The 22,237-nt window shown below is 32.6% G+C and overlaps 2 protein-coding genes across 8 annotated transcripts in view; both read right to left on the bottom strand.

The window, feature by feature from the left end:
• LOC113519673 (uncharacterized) overlaps window positions 1-1,749 on the bottom strand; it is a 37,616-nt gene extending 35,867 nt beyond the window's left edge. For all 5 annotated transcript variants that reach the window (XM_052900458.1, XM_052900457.1, XM_026904834.3 and 2 more), the window contains exon 1: window positions 765-1,749. In XM_052900458.1, coding sequence (XP_052756418.1) covers window positions 765-1,536 — 772 coding nt within the window. In that variant the 5' untranslated portion in view covers window positions 1,537-1,749. The remainder of the gene's footprint in view (window positions 1-764) is intronic.
• A 3,970-nt stretch (window positions 1,750-5,719) lies between these two features.
• LOC113519898 (hypoxia-inducible factor 1-alpha-like) overlaps window positions 5,720-22,237 on the bottom strand; it is a 134,681-nt gene continuing 118,163 nt past the window's right edge. For all 3 annotated transcript variants that reach the window (XM_026905118.3, XM_026905115.3, XM_026905116.3), the window contains exons 8-12: window positions 19,018-19,274; window positions 18,701-18,903; window positions 18,300-18,606; window positions 18,057-18,217; window positions 5,720-11,547 (exon numbers count right to left, since the gene is read on the bottom strand). In XM_026905118.3, coding sequence (XP_026760919.2) covers window positions 10,954-11,547; window positions 18,057-18,217; window positions 18,300-18,606; window positions 18,701-18,903; window positions 19,018-19,274 — 1,522 coding nt within the window. In that variant the 3' untranslated portion in view covers window positions 5,720-10,953. The remainder of the gene's footprint in view (window positions 11,548-18,056; window positions 18,218-18,299; window positions 18,607-18,700; window positions 18,904-19,017; window positions 19,275-22,237) is intronic.

Here is a 22,237-nt window from a genome sequence, read left to right as displayed (position 1 = left end):
ATTATCAGATATAGACTGTACCGAAGTCATCTGCATTGGTCTCTCTATCTTAATCATATATGTGCCACTAAACAGTTACAAATAGATAATTTTATTTGAAAAATGACATATTTATTTATTTATTAAACTTTAATACACCTAGAAAGTGTAAATGGCAGACTTAACACCATATGGTGTTATCTACCAGTCGACCCTAGACATAAATAACCGAAGGTGTAATTGACAATGCAACATAATGAACAACATTAAATTAAAACAGTAATTTACAAATAACATACATATTATAAGTTACATTATACCTACATACATATATATATATATATATATATATATATATATATAATTAATAATATCACATGTAAAATCTATTATATGACATTGAAATTATTGAGTACTAGCTTTTGCCTGCAGCTTCATCCATATGACCGACACATATTCTAGTATAACAGTGAACATTCATTAACTGAGATAAATAGTAACCAATGTTTATCTCCATCCCATATAGTATGAGTATACAAAGTTTCATAATAATTGGTTAAGCCATTAAGGCGCTAAGAGGTAACAAGTAAACTCTCTCACATTTATAATCTTAGTAAGGATGGAGGCAACAATTAATTCTCACATATGGGAATACATGAGGGGTGCAATATTTGATTCTAATATTCATTATTCTGTTCATATCTATGGGTGACAGTTACCATTTACTGTCAGTTTGTTTACTATGCTGAATTACATAAAAAAGAAAATTGTATTATTATACTCACCTCTAGTATCTAATAAGTCTTTGCTCAGTCTCTCATTTGCAAATTTTAATGATGCTATTTGGTCAAGTAAGTGACTCAACAAACGGCTACCAATCTGACATCTTGAGGTACTACTGGATATGGTCTCAGAATCAGACTCCACGTCACCATTTGCAGGTCTGGCTACATCTGGTAAACCTCGCACACATGGGTCACTATACCTTCTGGTATTACTTCCATCATCCTTATCATTGGTCTGCATGTCACTATTGGAGTTTGTATCACCAACTGATGTAACAATGGGTGGCAAACTCGCAAAATCTTGGCTATCGGTAAAATTCTTTGGTTGTAAATAATTGGTATTACTCAATGTACTGTTAGGGGTACAATGCACCTCTTCCGGTCTAACATCACTTCTCCGATGCATTCTCGGCCTTTGCATGGAAGTATTTTTGTTTACGCCTTGCCTATACCGATATTCGTGATTATAGAAAGGCTGTATAGGTGGACTATAGTACGTAGGCAGCGTTGGAAGTGACATAGGCTCAGCACAACCATAAATATTATACCTGCAAGGATCGTAGCCAGGCGCGAATTGAGTGCTATTCGGCCAATTTAAACTTGGATTTAGATATGATTCGTAAGCATCCATATTTGGTGTTTCCTGTACGTGTTGCATAGTCTTATCTAGCCATTTTGATAAATAGGATCCTTTACTACGTCGAGATTTCTTCCGCTTTCCCAAGGGGCCGTTGTTCGAATCGTTAACTTGTTTCGGTGTAGACGAAGCCATTGATACGCTGAATATAGAACTGAATAAATATAAAATGATATCGCACTCACATAAAATATTTTTAAACCTTTAGAAAAAACATTTATCTCATTACTTATCTATACACAATAGATCTCGGAATTATTAATTAATTGGATCGCTGACAAACACAATTTTTGAAGACGACCAAATTCTATAAACAATGACGTTCAACTGTCAAGTACGAATGAATAGTAGCGATGCGCAACTTTACTATTCCGACTACTAATTATTTGACTAAACAAATCGATTGGATTATCGATTGATATTCAAATCGATCGACTAGTAATTTTATATTGTGCTACTACTAACGTCAGGCGAATACTAATTTCACTCGACTGCTAATATTATTCAACTACGAATTTCATTCATTAGTAGTCATTGATTCACGAGTCGGAACAAGCCGATTATTGAAATGTTTTTCGCAATGAGTAAGTGTTGCCAATTTCAATTTAGTAAACATTACCAATTTTCGATAGTAGTACTTATATAAAAATTTATTTGTATGAAAATTTATTTGTAGATTATTAGGAAATAATTGTTATGTATATTAGAAAGGAGTGTAGGTGATTGCTGGCTAAACATCCAGGAATTGATTACCTACATCATGATTATCTCGCAGTTTGCGATAACCAAAAACTACGACATATTTGCTGTAAAATTTAATTTTAATTAAATTAGCAAGCGAACGAGATCTCTGTGAAGCAATTTAGAAACTAAAGTTACCACTTGATGAGAAATAACAGTGTTTGTTAGAGAAAACTAGCGATTAGGAAGTTTGGTGCTTATTAGGAAGCAAACTTGCTAACAATTGGCAGTTGTTTTCGAAGAGTTTTCTATTATACCCGGACACGCTATTAAGCATGATATATTACTTATGACGTTTAGGATACTCCTCGTAATTTGCAATTTTGCCATTTAGGAATACAGTATTATTTTCTTTTATGTCCAGTAAATCCACTGCTTTACGTTACAGTTTAAACCGAAACACTGTCTAAGTACAAGTTCTTATAGTAATAGTAATCGAAATTCTAGTAGTTTATAGGTGTTTAAAGATAATCTGCGTGCTTTATTCTCTAACTGACATGGGGGTAGTAATTTATAAAAATACTAGAGATTTTTATAGTACTTATAACGTAACATAGAATGTACATACCTACTGTTTAAAAACACCATGGCATACTTACAAGTAGATAAATTTTTTTTAAATCATCTTTCTACATTTATTCCAATTATTATTTTGTGTCGGCGTAATGTTTCTCTTCTATTCTTCTTTATTCACAGTCATTTCTGAATTCACTGCCATTCTGGTCAGATCATCTTTCTCACAGTCCGTCCATGTTAAGTTCAAATTCAAATCATCTTTATTTAAATTTAAATAGACTTGTTTACAAGCACTTTTAAATCGTAATTTTTTTAAATCTATTGCAGGGTTCGGAAAGTTGTTATCTGTTGAGAAGAGCCCGCAAGAAATTGAAGAGTTACTCTTTTAAATCTCAATTAACATATGTATGGTTAATTCTCTCTGTTAACTCTCTCTGTTATATATGAACCTACATGTCTTAAAACATGTCTCTCATTCCTAACCCTAGGGGATACCGGGGCAAGACGAAGCTCGGGGCAAGATGGGAAGTGTGCTTGTATGCGTGAGTGGTGTACACAACAAAGACTAAAACAGCGCTATTCGCGCGATGTTCAGTTGCTTCACACGAGTCCGTGGGGTGCGTGTATGTCACTACGTGTTTTGGCTGCCCGGCAAGAAAAAACGGATTTTTGGAGAATTTTTACGAAATCTTTCGCTTTGAACCGATGTACACCAAGGTATGTATTAGTGCTATTGTAATATATTACTGCATACTTGTTGTAGTAGTGTTAAATTAACGAGTTTTGATTGGATTTCTGCAAAATAGATTAGCATTGTTGTTACTTTTGTAAAATATGTCTGTTGGGGCAAAACGGTCGGGGCATAATGGGATAGTATCTCATTTTGCCCCATATGTAATTTATATAAGATGATGTTTTATATATTTAACAAACTGTGCCCGCGACTTTATTCGCATGGTTAATGGGTCATTTTTGCTATTCGTACCATACTTTTATATAGACTTAAAAAACACTGATATCTTCAAATGGATATTATTCATTTATTGTAGCAAAATTATTTCTAGTTGCAGTCAAAATGGTACGAAACTATAAAAGAAAGTCGGATCGAGGCACATGGGAAGAAGAAGAAGACAAGAGAAGGGCAGTTAGAGCTGTGCTATCAGAGACAATGGGATTTTTGCGAGCCTCGGCGACATATAACGTTCCTAAGTCGACCTCGGAGCGACGAGTGAGAAAAGCTCGATATGATGAAGATGTTGACACTGATTCAGGATGAAGAATGAGCTACTAGATGGTGCACCATCAGGATTTTGGGGAACCTGTAGTGACAATGATTGGATAACTTCACAAATATTTTATACGTGGTTCAAAAAGTTTGTAGAAACCATAAAACCCACTAAAGAAAAACCAGTTTTATTGCTACTAGACGGTCATTCATCACACACAAAAAATATTGATTTAATTGATTATGCAAGGGAACATCATATAATCTTGTTGTGCACACCACCCCATTGTACACATAAATTACGTTATAATATAATTACGTTGCCAGCCAGATTATTGTGTACTCATTATGCCCCATGGCATTTCCCATTTTGCCCCGATGATGGGGCAAGACGGGATATTTGACATGTGTCATATAATGCCTATTTGGCAAAAAAGTATGTGATTTTGCGCCATAAAACATTATAATTATTTAAATTGAAACTGTAATTGTTCCTTTTTTTGTAAGCGGATTATATTAAACCTTTTTATTTCTGCATTATGATATTTTTTCTCTTAAGTATCCCATCTTACCCCGGTCTCCCCTACATCATGTATCCGTATCAAGTCAGGCGGTTGCTCCTTAACTTTTCTATCACTGGCGGTACACTCATAGTTCGTCTAATATACTCATTTTTAATTTTGTCCATTCTTGTCACACCACATCCATCATAACATTGGCACCTCAGTCAAATGCAGTCACCTTTTATCCGTCACCTTTGCGGGCCAACGCTCCGATCTGTATAAGACAACAGCCCGGATTATGCTCTTGTAAGATTTTCCCTCAAGTTTAAGGGGAATTCGAGAGACTCGGGTGGTTGCCGTAACCTGTCGCATTATCATTCATCTTGACTTAATTTAGTGCTTTATTGTAGTACCGTCAGGAGGGGAAGAGATTGTTAGAAATGGGGCTAAAGTCCATTTACTAGCAATATACCATGTCAGGCCGACCTCCACGTGGTTATTCCTGGAAACCATCGTGGTTAATTCTAGTTGAATTCGTCAGGATGGGCTAACTGACCTGCTTTCATCCTCATCAGTCATCTATAACTGGTGCCCTGCCAGTGTATACCGATAGTGCAGGCAGGATTACCATACCATTATCACCTATTAAAAAAAAGTAGTACTGTCAAACTATCTGACTGCCGAAATCGCAGAACATATATTTAGTTTTAGTTCTGTTGATTTTCGAGCTAAAACTCTCTAGACTTTGTTGTTACTACCAGTGTACTCTGGACTTCAATTCCATTCCTACCAACAAGAATAATGTCTTCGGCGAACAGCATACACCAAGGAGACTTTTCTTGTAGATTCGAGGTCTAAGCATTCATTATCAATAAAAAGAGGTAAAGACTTGAGGCCTTGAAGCAGATCCCTGGTATAAACCCACGGCCACATTACACACACACACACATTACAAACTCGTCGGTGTTGCCAGCGGCCGACCGAACATTTGTACGAGATTGACTGTACATAGGCCGAATTAACTCTACATACTACATAGGTACACCTTTTCCTATCACAACCCACCCCAAAAGTTTTTGGCTTCGCTTATATCATTGACCCATATACTACTATAGAGCTGTGAAATCATTTGTAGTAAAAGCAATTAAAAATTGTTTTATACTATCAAATAACTTTCGATTCATTTGTCTATACGGACTGATACTAGGGTCCATATAGACAAATTAAATAGAGGGCGCTACTCGTGTTTTACATTCAATCTTCCATTCGGTAAAACTTTAGTTACATTACCTAGTATTGTATTTTAATAAAAAGGTAATCAATAAAACCATGATTGCTTGACAATTATTATAATATCTAAAATAGTAATATAAACATGTTTATTATTTTATGTACAATTTTTTATTGAATTTGATAATAATAATTTGTTTACTTAGATAGAATTTTTATATTGGTGTAATTATAATATATAAATTAGATAAAATTTTTTGAAATCCAATTTTATGTGACATTTATCTATGGCACAAGAATGGACAGTATAATAATAACAATAAGACAATTATATAGTAGATAAAATAATGAAAATTGGCAGTATGTTTGTTTCCCTACACAGTGTAAGCTTAAAAGATAAAAATAGGCACATACAGTAACATTAGTCTTAAGAATATTATAATTACGTCATAAAATGTAATGTATGTGATTTTGCGCCATAAAACATTATAATTATTTAAATTGAAACTGTAATTGTTCCTTTTTTTGTAAGCGGATTATATTAAACCTTTTTATTTCTGCATTATGATATTTTTTCTCTTAAGTATCCCATCTTACCCCGGTCTCCCCTACATCATGTATCCGTATCAGGTCAACTGTTGTAGTAATAATATTTTAAAATATTATTTTTATGAAATTGGCTTATTAAGAGTAAGTTTAGTGTACAATTAAATATTGATTTTACAAATTTTATAATAAATCTAATGGTCTGATAAATAAGAATCGGTAATAAGAAGTAAATGTTTAATATAGATTTTTCTAATATATATTTGTTTCTGAAGTAAATGGATTGTAGAGTAGATTAAAAAAAGCAACACAAGGTAACTTATTTTACGATTTATCTAATATAACCCTTTCACGTGTTTAGCTGTGTTTAGATTCAATAATGACAATCAAATGTACGGTATGCACCTCTATATAATTAAATTATATATTTTATAACTAGGTGTTCAAACATGCCGCAGGAATATACACGTATTTCGAACACAAAATACAACATCGGTACACACTAATATATACTTATAGACTGTAACAATCCCAACTTAATATTAAGGTTATTAACATACTAAAAAAATACGCTACATAAAATAATCTAACGAGATTAAAGAAGAAAGATTGCATTACATTGGATGTCATTTTACGATTCATTGTACTTGAAAACAGTGATAAAGGATATATTCTTATAAGTGCCCTCTAGTGATGTTTCGAAGCACTAGTTTATCGCGGTATTCTCATTATTAACCAGATAAAGAAGTCTCAACAATATTTAATAGAGGGCACTAATGTAATTGTTTTATAAAGAAATATTTTTGATTGTAAACAAGTGTACCTAGTAATCTATGGTTACAAACACATACAGACGGACAGATAAATAAGAGGCAAAGAAAGCAATATATGAAATTAAGACACCATATACGAGAGTACAAACAGTATCTTTTATCTTTAGCTCTATATACGGAACGATAATCGTTGCAATTCGTGTGGGATCTTAAAATCAACCGATTTTGTGTGGTTGAAAGAAAATATAAAGACAGATTGTTACTATTATCGTTTCGTTTGATGTAGGAGATAAATCTCTTCGTGTATATGGTGCTTTAGTTTATTATCTGTTTGTCACGAATGTGCTTATATATATTATAAAAAAAGCATCAGCCGATTTCTCTTTTGATTTTTGTGCAGCGGTTTAAGCGTACTTAAATAAGCCACCTATCAGAATTTCTTTGGGTATCTCTGTTCTTTTATGGATAAAAAATGAACTCTGTGGATTAAAATTAATATTATTGAGATTTACAAGTCGTAAGCAATGAGAACACCTATTTATTGTGCTAGAAGCTTGATTTAAATATTGTCAAACACAATTTTGAAATCACTGACGGAATGATATTGAAATTTTGCGTTAGTTTTCAAAATGTAATGTAATAAAAATCAATGGCTGAGATTTAAACTTAATGAAGTAACCCTCACTTCATCACATTTTAAGTATTCTCAGTGCGAATTATCAAATGTGAAATCGGCTGAATATTGCACAACTAGATCAAAATAATAGCTCTGGATATATCATAGAGGGCCATCTAGTATCTAATTTAATAGAGCTTGATGTATGGTTAATTGATGGACATATTAAATTATATTACATACCCATTAAATTGGAAATACATATACATACATAATAGATAAAAATATAAGCTGTAAACACTCAGGCTGTGGAATGAGCTCCCTTCTGAGGTTTTCACTAAAGACTATAGTGTAGGCTTCTTTAAAAAGGATGAGTTAAGTTTTATTCAGGGTTGACAATACGCACGTGACGGCCTTAGTATTTGCAGCCGTCAATAGGCTACAGTGACAATTTACCCTAAGACAGACAGTATGCTAATATCAATTCAAATTTTCTGTTTAGGGTCGTCTCAGAAGGATGGATGGCGAAATGATTAGTACAATAAATCACTCTTGACTAGCTTTCGAGTGAAAAACGACAGTTCGGCGGCTAGATAAGCCCTGCTCAGTACATTGGCATTGTTATTTAAGAAACAATGTGTATTATTTATGTTATTTGTTACAGTCAAGTTCCACTCAAGATCAATACGAAGTGTTTATTTGATAATATTTCAAAATCAAAATTAGACCGTGAACGTACCGTGATGTACATTACAGTGTGAATCTAGTCATAACTTCATGTAGTGGTTTTGATAGTTACCAATATGAAGTAGTTTCCACTTTCGATCTAGTTGTACTTTATGGTTTGACAAGGGTCCAAAAGTAAACTATTGGAAACAATATCGTGAAGTGAGGTTTGCTTATTTCTCTAAGTGAGTATATATTTTGTTCGTAAAATATAAGTTACATAACATAAACTATTCCCATCGTATATTAAAAATTAATTCATTATAACAAAATATTTCAAAGAATTATACTGCATCAAAATTTTACATATGCCAATTTTCTTTCACATTAATCGTTTTTATAAATCAAATGTTTTTAAAAATTAATATTGTATTACATTAGACAAATAATTATGATATATTTAATAAAATTATTTTATTTTTCTCCTATTTTTCATTTAATTTAGAAGACTTGATATAAATCGCAACATAGTCGTTCTGTCAAGTTTTATGATTTTATTATTAATATCATTTCATACAAGGCATTTTTATGAAATCCATTCAATAGTTATGGAACTAAGGTTAAGATTTTGTTATAATACTAACTTCAATTTTGTACAAAAGAGTAATCAAAATCGTTACAGAAATTACGAAGGATGACAACATTAAAAATTTTATTAAGGTAATGTTCTAAAAAATTAATTTTAAAAGAATATTATTTTAGATTAGAAATTTCCAAATCAGTTTGTAACTGACGGTTATACAATATTTTCTATTTTGAAGTCATATGAAAAAAAAGTAGATGAACTGATAATCTACACCTATTGAAGTAGGATGAAAATTGTGTGTTTATATAGTACACTATTAAATTAGATATATGTGTATATAAGGTTATTTATATTATTTCTATTAAAAAACTTGTCATAAAGTAAAAATGTTGTCATGGAACCACTGTACCATTTCTACTCTGCAAACAATTTTCAACTTTAGAGTGGTGTAGATCACCTACTTTTATTTTTATGAGCATGCAATGTCTTTGTCAAGTATTGGCGAAAACATTGCAGACTCATTTTGATCATTGCACCGATTTTGATCATCATTTTTGCAATAAGATTGAGTGTACTCCCGTGTTGGTCCCACGTTTTTGTCCTCATGAGTCGATTTTAACAAAATCTTAAAATACAGAGTGAAATCTAAATCATTAACATCATTTTAAAGGAATGTTCTAACAGTAAAATTGAACTTTTTTCTAGAGAAACAGTTCTCGAAAAACTATTAATAAATCGAGTTTCCCATAAACACAGTGTGTTTAGTCCACCACATCCCCTAGCAAACTATCGAAAAAAATCAAATTGTAATAATAAAATCCAAAAAACTTTTAAATGTCCGTATTTTCAATGTAAAATTGCAGAATTAATTTAACATACTTTATTTTAAGTATAAGCAACATCATGTATGTTTTCATTTAAAATTTAAAACCACTTATAAATATGTCTGAACATTTACCTTATAACTATTAATACCTTAATACTAAAATATATCTCTATATAATATTGTATCTATAATATAATTCTACCAACGTATTGTGTACAAAAACCTGCTAACACCATAATTCATTGTTAAATAGTAATATACCGTCTCTAAGTCACGTCGATGGTTTATTGCCCTCTGAAATTATATAGTAGCCAATATAAATTGAACTAGAATCGACGAGAGAAGTAAAATTAAAACAACAACAACAGAAGTATTTGGTAAAAGGAAAACTAGCGGCAGAATCGAACTATAAAATGAAGTAAATCTGCTTATACAACTCTTTGAATGTTAGACTAACTATAACGAAAGCTGTTTAGTCTGCAAATTCCATAAACAGTATATAGACCGAAAAGAAAAACCAAACTTTAATTATATACTGGAATGGATTTTAGAAAAATATTAATAAATTAGCAAAGGCAATAATAAATAAGGTTTTTGAGAAATGATACGAAAACTTACAATGTTTTATAAGGAAAATCTTTACCAAGGTGGATCAATTTCCCATAATAAAATTTTGTAGTCTCACGTAGACCAATAGCAGCGAAATTAAATTAAATAATACTAATCCAGAAACTAGTGAAATGGGCTTCACGAAATAAGACCTAAGTCAGTAAAATTTGAACATTAATGTGATCATAATTATAGATTTTCAAATATATAATTTAATGATTGTACACGTTAGTTGTTATTGAATAATATGAAATGATAAACAGATGATGTTTTCGTAGTGGCACTGCGAAGCCCCAAAGCCACGGCCAACTATTTAGAGTTTTAACGTATGTTGTTATTATAGCATGCGATACGCACAACAGATAAATTGTAGCTTCTTCACGTTACAAACAAGTTAAATGGAAACAGGCTACAGTGTAATAACAGCGTGGGCACTCAGCGTGGAATCCCTTTGACATTTATTTTTAGCATGTAAAGAATTCCGTTCTTTCATTGCATTTGAGTGATTTCTGCTAGAAGCTTACGTTTTAATTAAACAATACTTCAATACCCTGCCTCAGAATCTGTACAGATGTCAATAAAATTGGAAATGAATACAAAACAGTAAAATACGTTATCGGTATTTTAAAAGATTTCATAATTGTTAAATTACATTAAATTTTGGTTTTAAATTACATCGAATCTTCCAAAGAAATCACTCAAATTACTAGAAGCACTAAGCTAATTTAACGTCGTCAAATGCCGAGAGTAGATCGTTTGCGCCTTGCAATAATTCTGACTCGGTCCAGAAATCCGATGTGAGGGATACGTTGTTGTCCAGCAGTAAATCGCCCGTCGGTAGCGGGAAACTCGGACTCGCCTGCATCTTATTTGATAGGTACGGGTCACTGCCTTGTATCACTGTAGCCGGGGACAACAGTCTATTATTAGGGCTGTACATTTGATTGTACTTACCCACAGGCGACATAGACTGAGGAGTGGAATAAGGACTCAGAACTCTTTGAGCTGGACTCATTGCTGGGCTGTAATTGGGTGTATTTGGACTTGACGGTAGGGAATACATAGGACTCCCTATATTGAGAGTTAAGGGTGACATGACATTATTATTTATGTTCATGTTCATTATGTTGGTAATGGGGCTATTGGTGCTATTGGTTACTTGTTTGTTTGGTACTGTTTGCATGTTAATAACGGGCACCGGTATATTACTTCTGTCTAGGGGTTTCTGTGTGGAGAATTTCTGGTGATTGATTATCACTTGGTAGTCGGAACGGGCGTTGTTATGCGCTGGTAATTGCTGTGGTACGTCCTGTAAACAGATAATGTATCAATTAATATTTTTAACGAAATAGTCTAATTTAATGTTAACTTTCACACTTAAAATATAGCGTGTAATGTTTTTTTTATACCATGAAGGCGACAAACAAACATAGCCCGTCTGATAGTAATTGTAACGGTCATTGTAGCCTATGGACTCTTGCAGCACTAAGGGTGTCATGTGTAATATGGATAATATGTAATACTGGTAAAAAGATGCACGTTGTTAAAAAATCATACCTAGTCAGGTTAGGAGCGAGTATTAGCTTTACTGTGGATAATGGAATTTGTTTAGAAATTGAATATGCCATGTACATTTACATAATTTATACAAGAGCAAAATCGTTATACAAAAGTTCTAGAATCTTCTGCATCATAATAGAAATTATTATGCAGTGAGAATAAAGGCTTATATGTCACACTTGGATCGGATCTTATGTACTGGTTTTCCAATTTGGTTGGTTTTTTGCTGTGGCCGAATCTTTAGCGTTATAATCCTACATCCTAAAATAACTTGATGAATTTTTCGAAAATACTGTTAGATTTTGTTATTCATAAGAATGATAAAATTTTCGAGAATTATTATTATTAAATACAGATTACTGGGATCTCGAATCGACTAGAATGAACTCGGGAAAGACGTTGATAATATCCTGTAAGTTTTATTACGATATCAACCATGTCAGTTAAAAATATATCATTATCTAAATTAAAACTTTAACTCTTGTAAATAATTATTATCGCGGAATATTATTTTATACGTTTCATTTGTTCAAACAGTTGTTGTTCACAAACACACTGTATAATTAACATTTCTTGCTTTAGAAAAATAAAGTGTATGAGTAATTTTTGCCACTACCAAATGTAATGTTGTAATGTACATATATAAACATAATTTATTTGGATTTTTGGCATAGCGTGTAGGTACTTTAATTGGTACTGCGACATCCAATAGAAGGAGGTTCTTAATTTGCTTGTATTTTATGTGACCAATTTACACGATTCTATCATCAATTCTAAATCGAATAAATTTAGTGTTAATTCGCGTTCTTCAATTATTTTCAGTCAAATGAGTGTACGAAATATTTTGTAATTAGTGGGCATCTTTTACAACGTCAAAACTCGTTGTTTTTTTTTGCAAAGTATAAAACGTACTTGTAATAATTTGTCTTAATTGTGGGAATACTAGACACTACGACAACAGTGATACATAACTATGGTGGCGATGAATGTAAAAAAAAAAATTAAATTTATCCGTTGAATTTTTAGCGACCTCATCACGTCATTAGAATCTGACTTTATATTTTTATTTGCAACTACGAAATCTATTACAATAACTTCCACGACCGACCGACGTATCAGTAAGTAATTACTGATGCTAGATACTATTCTGTGAATAAAAATATTTTATCAGTACCTATCAGTCTAGAATCTAGATCACTCTTATACGACATGTTAAGCATAGACTAAACTAATAAAACTTATGAAAATACCTATGTCTCGTAACTTCTGTTAAAAGGGCTTATGAATAAAAAATATTTTCAAACATATACATTTCATATAGGTTATTATGAGTAATATCAGATTTCGGAGTTAGGTCTCAATGCGTGATACGAAATGCCTGAGTAAACTATGTGTATTACTATTTCTTTTTATTACAATACTAAGAGAATAATAGAATTTAATGGTCAACTGCTACTGATATTATAATATATTAAAGTGATAGACATTTTTATAAGATAATGGGCAACTATAGGGGGAAAGAGATTGTTAATAATTGGGTCTAACAGCACCATTATTAGTAATATACCCTAATAGGTCAACCTACACGCCCAGTCCTCCGCCCTTCTCTGGAAACCATCATGCTTATTTCTAAAACAATTCATCACGCTGGACTAATTGATCTGCCTTTTGAACCTCACCAATTACCCCACACTAGTGCCCTGTCAACGTATGTATAGCGATACCAGAAGGAGACTTTGTACAAAAGTCGATTGCTTGGGTACCTCTATCCCATTCGTGTTTCAACCGTGAAGCAGCTGTGTTTCAGTTTGAAGGGTGGGATATGGCGTGAATTTACTGGGTACAGAAGAATAACATACGAGTCCTCAGGAATGGCAACGCATGGGGGGTATCATGGGCGAAACAGTATACTCTGTTATGTCCATGGTACTGCTCATGTCTATAGGCGACGGTTACCACTTTCCATCAGGTGGGCCGTCAGCTTGTTTGCCATTCTAAGTTGTATAAAAAAAAAGCTCTGGTAAGGTAACACTTCCATTATCATCTATTAAAAAAGATGTCGACCTGACAAGGGTATATTGCTAGCAATGAGATTGGTAGTTTGCATTACTAACAGACTCTTCCCTCCCAGCTATAAGCAGTTGAATTCAGTGACATTACGTCACATGTTCCGAAACAACTTGAAATAGCAAACAACAATAAAACTACTAGATGGGAAGTGCTAAGCGTTGTCTATAGATATGAGTAGCACCATAGGCATCGCAATACGCCGTGACGACCATGGTACATTATGCATTGTTATTTCTGAGGATTGATGTCTTCACCACCCTTCAAACTGAAATATAGCCATCTAAACATAGCTACTACGTAATAGTTCCAACAATGCTACGCCGATTTCGATTATTGTTTTTTTGCAATCGACAATTGACAGACATTAATTTATTATAATTTGTCTCAAGCGTACATTACGTTGGTTCATATTTAGTAGGTAAATTTTGTAATTACTTAGTTATTACAGAGTATGTAATTCATCTGAGGTTATTACCTAGTAACTAAATTATATAGGTACCTATATAAACTTATCATCGGCGGTAGGTATCATCAAAGGCCCCGTGTGACTATTGATTGTGTTTAGGTTATCAACCCTTGTATAGATCTAGTCATAATTTATTTCTAACCGTTTTCAAAAAGGAGTTCTCAATTCGACTGTATTTGTATTGTCGACTATAACAATTTCTATTTTAGGTATTCAGTAGTGGCTAGTAAAACTTATACTAGTTTTTAACCGCGACTTTGTCTGCGTGATCGAGATAAATTTATCCCGGTCAATCAGACCGGAATAAATAGTACCCTACCTATAGTTTAGTTTGTACGCGAATTGTTTTAAGAACTTTTCTACTTTCTTTTCCAACATCCCAATCCACTATTTCCATGTGAGATTACATACTAAAATTAAAGGACCACTTTATACCGAGCGTGCAACCTTGGTAATTGGTACTTCCGTGTTACACTGATTACTTGTAAGGGGCCCTTAACGTTCTGACATTAGCAGGACTTATTGACGATTCCCCTCGAGGGGCCGACCTATTCTCGTAAATCAAGGTTGTCCTAATGAGAGATAACGGTATCTATTGTAGATAAGTAGTCATGTGATTAATTGTACGGTCAGCATCAAATTCGATGAAGACATTGAGATTTTCAAACCCCTATCGTTGCTAACATATACATTATGGTATTGTATTTGTTTCATCAATTATGAGTTAATATTTATCTAATTCTGGCAATCTGCTGTTCTTATTTCATTTCTCTTTGAGATATCTTTGTCACAAACGTGGCGTGACAAAAGTCCCAAGTTTCCAAAAGTCATTGCCGAAATATTTCGTGGCTTGGCTATATTTCAAATAGGTATTCAGTGTTACACCTAGCTGTAAAACGAGTCGAATTACCTGATTCGTCAAAATAGTTATTGTTGCTACGTGGTTACAAAGAACCATACGTACAAACACGAGTAAATAAATAGACCTAAAAATAAAGCTCTGTCTAGTTCCAAATTTTAACCATCTCCATTCCATATAGTATGTATATACCAAATTTCATAATAATTGTTTAAAACGTTATGGCGCTATTAGATAACGAACAAACAAACAAATTCACTTTCATGTTTATAATATTAGCAATATAATTATAATATATAATAATTGTAATGTAGTGTCAAGTTGCTGCATCACCAAGGTAATCGATTAGGAACTTATGATTCAGCAGTGGGGTAATAAAGCTATCAATTACTATAACTTAAAATCCCACTGATGGGCATGGAAATCTTATAACCCTTCTTTCTCAGCCACAAATGTTTTAAATTTGAAAATTTGTATAAAAGTTTGGACGTTACTCAATCACTTAAATGTTTAGCAGAATTGAACGAATTGTAATAAAATGATAGATCATATTCCTGATACATAGAATAAGGCACTTTACGTTCTTCATGGACTAAATACCCGTTTCCTGCTTATTGTATAGTTTTAATATATATTGAGGTTCTCCGTCTAAATTATAAGTAACCATTTAAATTGTAACGTTTTGATAAGTGGCCCTGATAATATAATAAACAAAGGTCGATCCTATTTATTTCTATTGTTAATTGAATGTTTCACTGAATAATACCTATTGTATCAAATGTTAGAAACATTTCTATATAATTTGGTCAATGAAATTATTGTCTTTATGTATTAATTACCTGTTGTGTAAAATAATTTCAAAATTTGCTTTGCAAAAAACACTTCAATCATGATAAAATTAATTTAGGAACAATACGGGAATAAATACTAATAATTGCAAAAAGAAATTATCAAAATCGGCTTAAAGCTAAAGATACAATAAAAAATATACATACATGCCCATTTTGAAATAATATTTTTTTATTTTTAAATAATTAGATGTCGTAAAGTCGTAAAAACGGACCTTTCAGCTCAGTTTGACAGTTTAAGGTTGCCGGATTTTTTTACACTGTCGTGTAGTATATCACTCCTTCAATTAAGACAAATCTACTGGCATACCGTTTATCAGAAGCAGACAAACTACTTATTACAATTTGTGCCAAAGATTCGTTCATACGTACATACACTAAAACATTACCCTCAATTATTGTAAGTGGGATAAAAAGAAAATTTTTCTTAGCCGATTTTAAATATATTCTCACTCTATTTTTATTAAAATATGTTTAATATAGAATAGTATTAGCATTACTTTGTATTAAATAATAAATTTATATTCAATACTCGTATAGTTCTTACTAGTACCAATAAAATACTTATTTCATAATTAAAGTTATTCAACTTCTAATATTTTTTAACTTAGACAAAATCATAACATTTTTATATAGAAATTTAAGTAATATTCATCACCACCATAGTTCACTTAAATATGACCAATTTATTGAAAGAATACCCAAATATCCACATTTAAAGCTAATACTCGGATAGGAAATTAGGATGGAAGGAAGAAAAATAATGCGTGCACCTTTTTACCACTTCTTGTATTTGTTTCTTTTAATTTACCATTCGAATCTTTGTTCATTTCATTTCAATGTTTATTTCATGAAGAAAAACATTTAATTACATATCATTCATTTACACCATACATAACAAGATCGATGTTTGTATATCTACATATTTTACAAGTTCTGAAGTTCCGAATTTAAAAATGACAACGGAGAAGCATATTATTATAATATAATTCTAAATTTCACCGCAGGAAATCCCCACTGACATTTAAAACTAATACAGATTTCACTGAAAAGGTCATTAAAATGTATGTAACATATAAAACTTTTATAGTCAACTTTGTTCTAAGTTGTACTTTGCATCATTTAGCACTGGGAACAATTATAAACATTTAACATATCCATTTTCTCGGAACTATAAACACTACGATATAAATTTTGAATGAATGTAAATAACGAGCATCACAAAAAATACTATAAGATATCCATTGTAAAGTTGATATCTACTTCGATATAAAAAATGCCAATAATGTTTACTAAAAGCGAATTAAATTAAACAAATAAATAGCGTAAACCTATACCGATAGGTACATAATAAACCTACAAATATTGACTCGGTTCGAACTACGAACATAAGACTGAGTGCGCGGCGAGATGCCCACAATGAGAGCACGGTAACTAAGTAACCTAGGAACAATTCATTGATCACATTACCAATACGATATTTAACTTAACACGACGTTTAACGTAAGTATTAGAATAAACAACTACAGGGACGATTGCTTTTAATATTACTTAAAAATATAAATCTAAAATGATAGTGAATGCGCCCATATTACAGGGCAATAGCACGAGATTGTCCGTGGAAGAATTTTTTACAACACCACCACCGTTCGTGAATGGTACGTGCATAAATCTTCACAGAATTTATCTGGCTCATCACGACATATGTTTAATACGTCATTAGCATATTGGAGTCCATGACATCGTCACAGTATTCCCATACAACCGCATAAATGTAACAAACATATCACAACTTTCGACGGCACGGTACTTTTAATTCGTATTAAGTCCAACCAGATTTATAGTCTGAGATTGAAAAATGGAAAAATATTTAGGCATTTATCGATTGAACACTGGACGTGCATTATCACAGTTTTTTGTCTTTAGACGAAGTTCACGCCTCAGGCTTTAGCTTTTTGACGCGGCCGACACTGCACCACACAAATGTAGCCAGCGTCGACATCGCAGCCGCTCACCAGGAGGTTCATGAGGACACTCGAGGACTGTTTGCTTGGAGACGACGTTTGTTGCGGTGAAGGACTGCGCTTCGCACGTTTTGCCTTATGTACCTCTTCTTGTTTCATTACTCTCTTAACCCCAGTGTCCCATGGTGCGATACTCTTACTTGGAATTATACCTAAAATAAAAGCAACTTGATACAATCATTTCATAAAAAAACTTGAATAAACAACTGAACTGTAATTGTTTGTCAATTATACCTTGGTCCGAGTAAATATTAGAAATGAGATCCTGTGGTGGCGGGCCCGTATTCGGTGCCGCGAGTAAGCGCTGTAACGCTGGCGCTGGCGAGGTTGAATATGACTCTGAGGGTTGTGGTCTTGCTAAACTGACATTGTCAGGTAAAGCACCCCACATAACTGCTGGTTCCAGTACAGGAAGTTCATCGCTCAATGGAATAAAAGGCGAATTTGTGTCATCGATATCGTTGTCTGACCTTGCACTGTCAAAGGTGTCTAACGATAAATCTGTTAGTAAGGATGACTGCTCGCATGATGATTCAGTTTCCTAAAATATAAATAAAGTAATTAGAGACCATTTTGTATATAAAGATATATCAAATATGGCAGAATGCAATGTACAGCATCTATCTTTTACATACCTGCGGTTCAGGCGAAGATAACATCAAGGAATCCGTAGTTAAAGAATCTGGCGACGTATTAGTAAGATCGTCACCCAACAAACTGCAGTAATTATCATTAAGTATAAATTCATCGAAAAAGAAAGAATTGTCTTCGAGAGGGATGCAGGTATCACCGGCCGTTGGAGCCAAATGAGTCAGATCTTCCGGCTCGTCTTTAAGCACTAAAAATAAAGTTTCTTTTAAATAGATGTTAGGTAACTTACAATAAAAAACAAAGTAAGCAAACCTTAAATTTTAAAGATCAAAGCAAACAAATACTTTAAGGTACCACTCACTTGTAAGTCCTTCGTCTGATGAAAACATGAGAAAGCCTTTGTTCATTTCCTTCTTTCTCGGCGCAAATATGAGCTCTGTGACCGGTATGGGGCGTTCCTCTTCCGGAATCGGAGCAGGTACTATTGTACCGTTTGCAACTTCAATGGGCGGACAAATAGCAGCGGCCCGAGTAGCTGTGTTCTGAATGACAACAGGTTTCAAGTCCGCGTACTGCACTTGGTGTGCAGCAAACACCTCATCTTTGGACTCGATACCGCTGTGAAAATAATGTAATAGATAGTAAAACTACGTTGCCATAAGGCAACTTATGGTCTATCGACTGTGATACATACATAATGTGTACCGACTTACAATGACAATTGCATGATTATTAGTCTACAGAGAATCGAACATATGTAGTGTTAATTGAAATGTGTTACCTTGCGAAGTATCTAAGTGTAAATATAGTACATTATATATCATATATAGTACCTATGTTTATAAAGCAAGCTCAGTAAGGTACACGTATAATAGAATCTAATCAGTTAATAATACCCAAGGCCGCTTACAGATGAGCACTAACTTGTAGTACGTAATGTAGGTATAGACTTTTGTATGTGAAAAAAGGTTGTAAGACGGAATTAATAGATAAATACTTAATAACATAATTAAATTAACAAAAATCTAAAATTACTACTAATTACGTAGAGTATCTCTTATTGAAAAAATTAAAATAAGAATGAAATTTCTATATTATTACAAACTTTCATTCAACACAGGTGATGTTGTAAAATTGATACATTATTTGCAGTTATTTTCCCTTAAGTAGTTTTTATGGCCTAATAATTACATAAAAATAAGCAATAGCTCATTTAGAGGACAGAAATGAATGGAATTTTTTATACTGATATCATGAATTTCAAGCGACTGCCGAAAAAGGTCTTATAGTGCTACGTGCATTTAGAATGCATAGAATGTTAAACCATATACATTGCCTTTTAAATATAGAATATAATTATAGTTAATCGCATTTGAAAATTCTCTATTTTTATTGCGATCTAAAATGTTTTTTATTGCATTTGCATTTCACAGTAAGTCTTCAATGTATAGGACCGTTCCTTTCTTTGATTGTCACAAATTTATTATTAGAGAACGATTACATTAATACTTGTCCACACAAATTTTAAATAATAAGTTTATATAAAGTATATTATTTAATAATAGGTCAAATTACGTATTTCTAAAAAAATATAATTTACTTATATTGAGTAAAATAAGATTATAACAATTCTAATTATAAATAGACGTCATTTTGTTATGACATACTTATAGGAGTTAAATATTAAAAACGACTAAAAAACTGACAACAATAATGTGCTATATACTAAAACTATTACAAAAGTCGGTAAAGATGATAACACAAGTTATCGAGTTCAAGATAATTTTATTGTTGCGGAGGAAAACAATATAAGAGCAGTAGATAGTACAGAATGAACATTTAATAACAACCGATGTTTTATCAATATAAACATGTACACGATAAAACTAAACAGAATACTGAAATGTGAAATATATTTATGACGAAGAAAATAATTACTTGAGAGTGTACACTTCTAGAGATAAATTTCATTTGAAGTGACACTAGGCAGTAGGATTGAGTACAAATAATTCTCTCTAATTTATAAAAAGAAAAATCAAACGAGATAATTTAGGAATTGACCTTATGGGACAAAGATAAACTTGTTGATTGTAGTTCAAATTTGTCTCTGATAAACAAAATCCAGGCAGTTCGGGCCGACTTTGTATATTGCTGTAAATTATACTCAGCAAATATTATTTATTAATTAATTATTGTATTGTAATTAATAGTATAAGATTGAGTTGATAACATCTATTAATATTATAAATATTTGTATACTACAATATAGAACTATAGAAAGAAACAGACCTCTGGCTCACTACGATCATTACGATACAGACACAAAAACGAAAGTGTTTTATTTGGATGCTGCATTTACGCGCCGTTTTGTAAGGGAATCTGTTGAGAGAGAAAGGCATATAGGTAACGATCGTGATAGAAAGAGACATAAGGAAGATAGTAAGGACGGCCTTGTTAGCGACCTTGTACGATCTGACCCTCCCTGTATCCACCATGCCGTCGGGGCCATTCACCAGAATCGTAGTGAAATTACTTGCGCGCGCAGTCAAAACACGCGTCGGGTTCCGTATCGATTGCAGGCATAACATTGTGATTAGAGCCTATCTCAACCAAAGTAAGCTGGTAAAAAAACTTTTATGTAACTGCACTTTAGCTTGTTTTTTTTTTTGTTTGACAGTTTGACATCGAGGAAAAAGTCACAAGAATATTTTAACATAAAATTATACATTCGAAGAAATTTTTAATTGAAAAATATAACAAAAATGTATCTTTATAATAACAAGTCAAGAGATGTAACGTGAAGGGGGTTGTACTAGAGAAAAAAATCAATTAAACTGAGATAGTGTTTCTAAAGTATAAGAACATCTGGATATAAAGAGGCGGAACAGCTGTTCGGCAGTGACCTTGGCCGTGATACTGTTCAGCGAGCCACGCAATTCAACAATTACATCTGCCACGGCCGAGGACGAATTGACGTCAACTCATATGTTAACTCGTAGTTACAAATCGAATGTTCAACAATTAACATTTAATTTACTCTGTGAACATTCCAAAATTCGATTCTTGGATAGTTGATCAAATATCTGAAATTTGATATGAACACAACTTTGTGGAAATAAATTATAAAATATAAAGGGAAAACAAAAATAAATAAAGATAATGCAACATAGAATGATACGCTGCAATAATACAATTTGTTGATTTGTCGATACGAAAGTAGATTAAGTTTGTATTGAAATCATAATTTTGTAAACATAGAGATAACGATACAATATTGTACAAGTGAGAATTAACAAATAAGAATCAATTACTGTGTTTAAAGCCAGAAGAAAAATTATCACCTGACAAATATTTGGCGAGATTGAAGGCCAAATTAAAATAATAAAAACGTTAAAAAATGTTATTTTTAAATGGCTTCAAAAAAAGGAAAAGATCCGACGGTATTTTCTATGTGTTACGTTATGGGTATCTTTGCCAATGCGGAATTTATTTTAATGATTCTTTTCCCATCGACACGAATCGGCCTTCACTAAAATGTATTTTTTCTTTCGTGGAATAAAATGTTTAACTGCGAACCTAAT

The sequence above is a fragment of the Galleria mellonella genome, unplaced genomic scaffold, assembly GCF_026898425.1.
Source record: "Galleria mellonella isolate WM207_F2 unplaced genomic scaffold, CSIRO_AGI_GalMel_v1 utg65, whole genome shotgun sequence".
Classification (NCBI taxonomy): domain Eukaryota; kingdom Metazoa; phylum Arthropoda; class Insecta; order Lepidoptera; family Pyralidae; genus Galleria; species Galleria mellonella.
The sequence above is the reverse complement of the archived record's forward strand: the minus strand, read 5'-3'. Positions and strand labels throughout refer to the sequence as shown.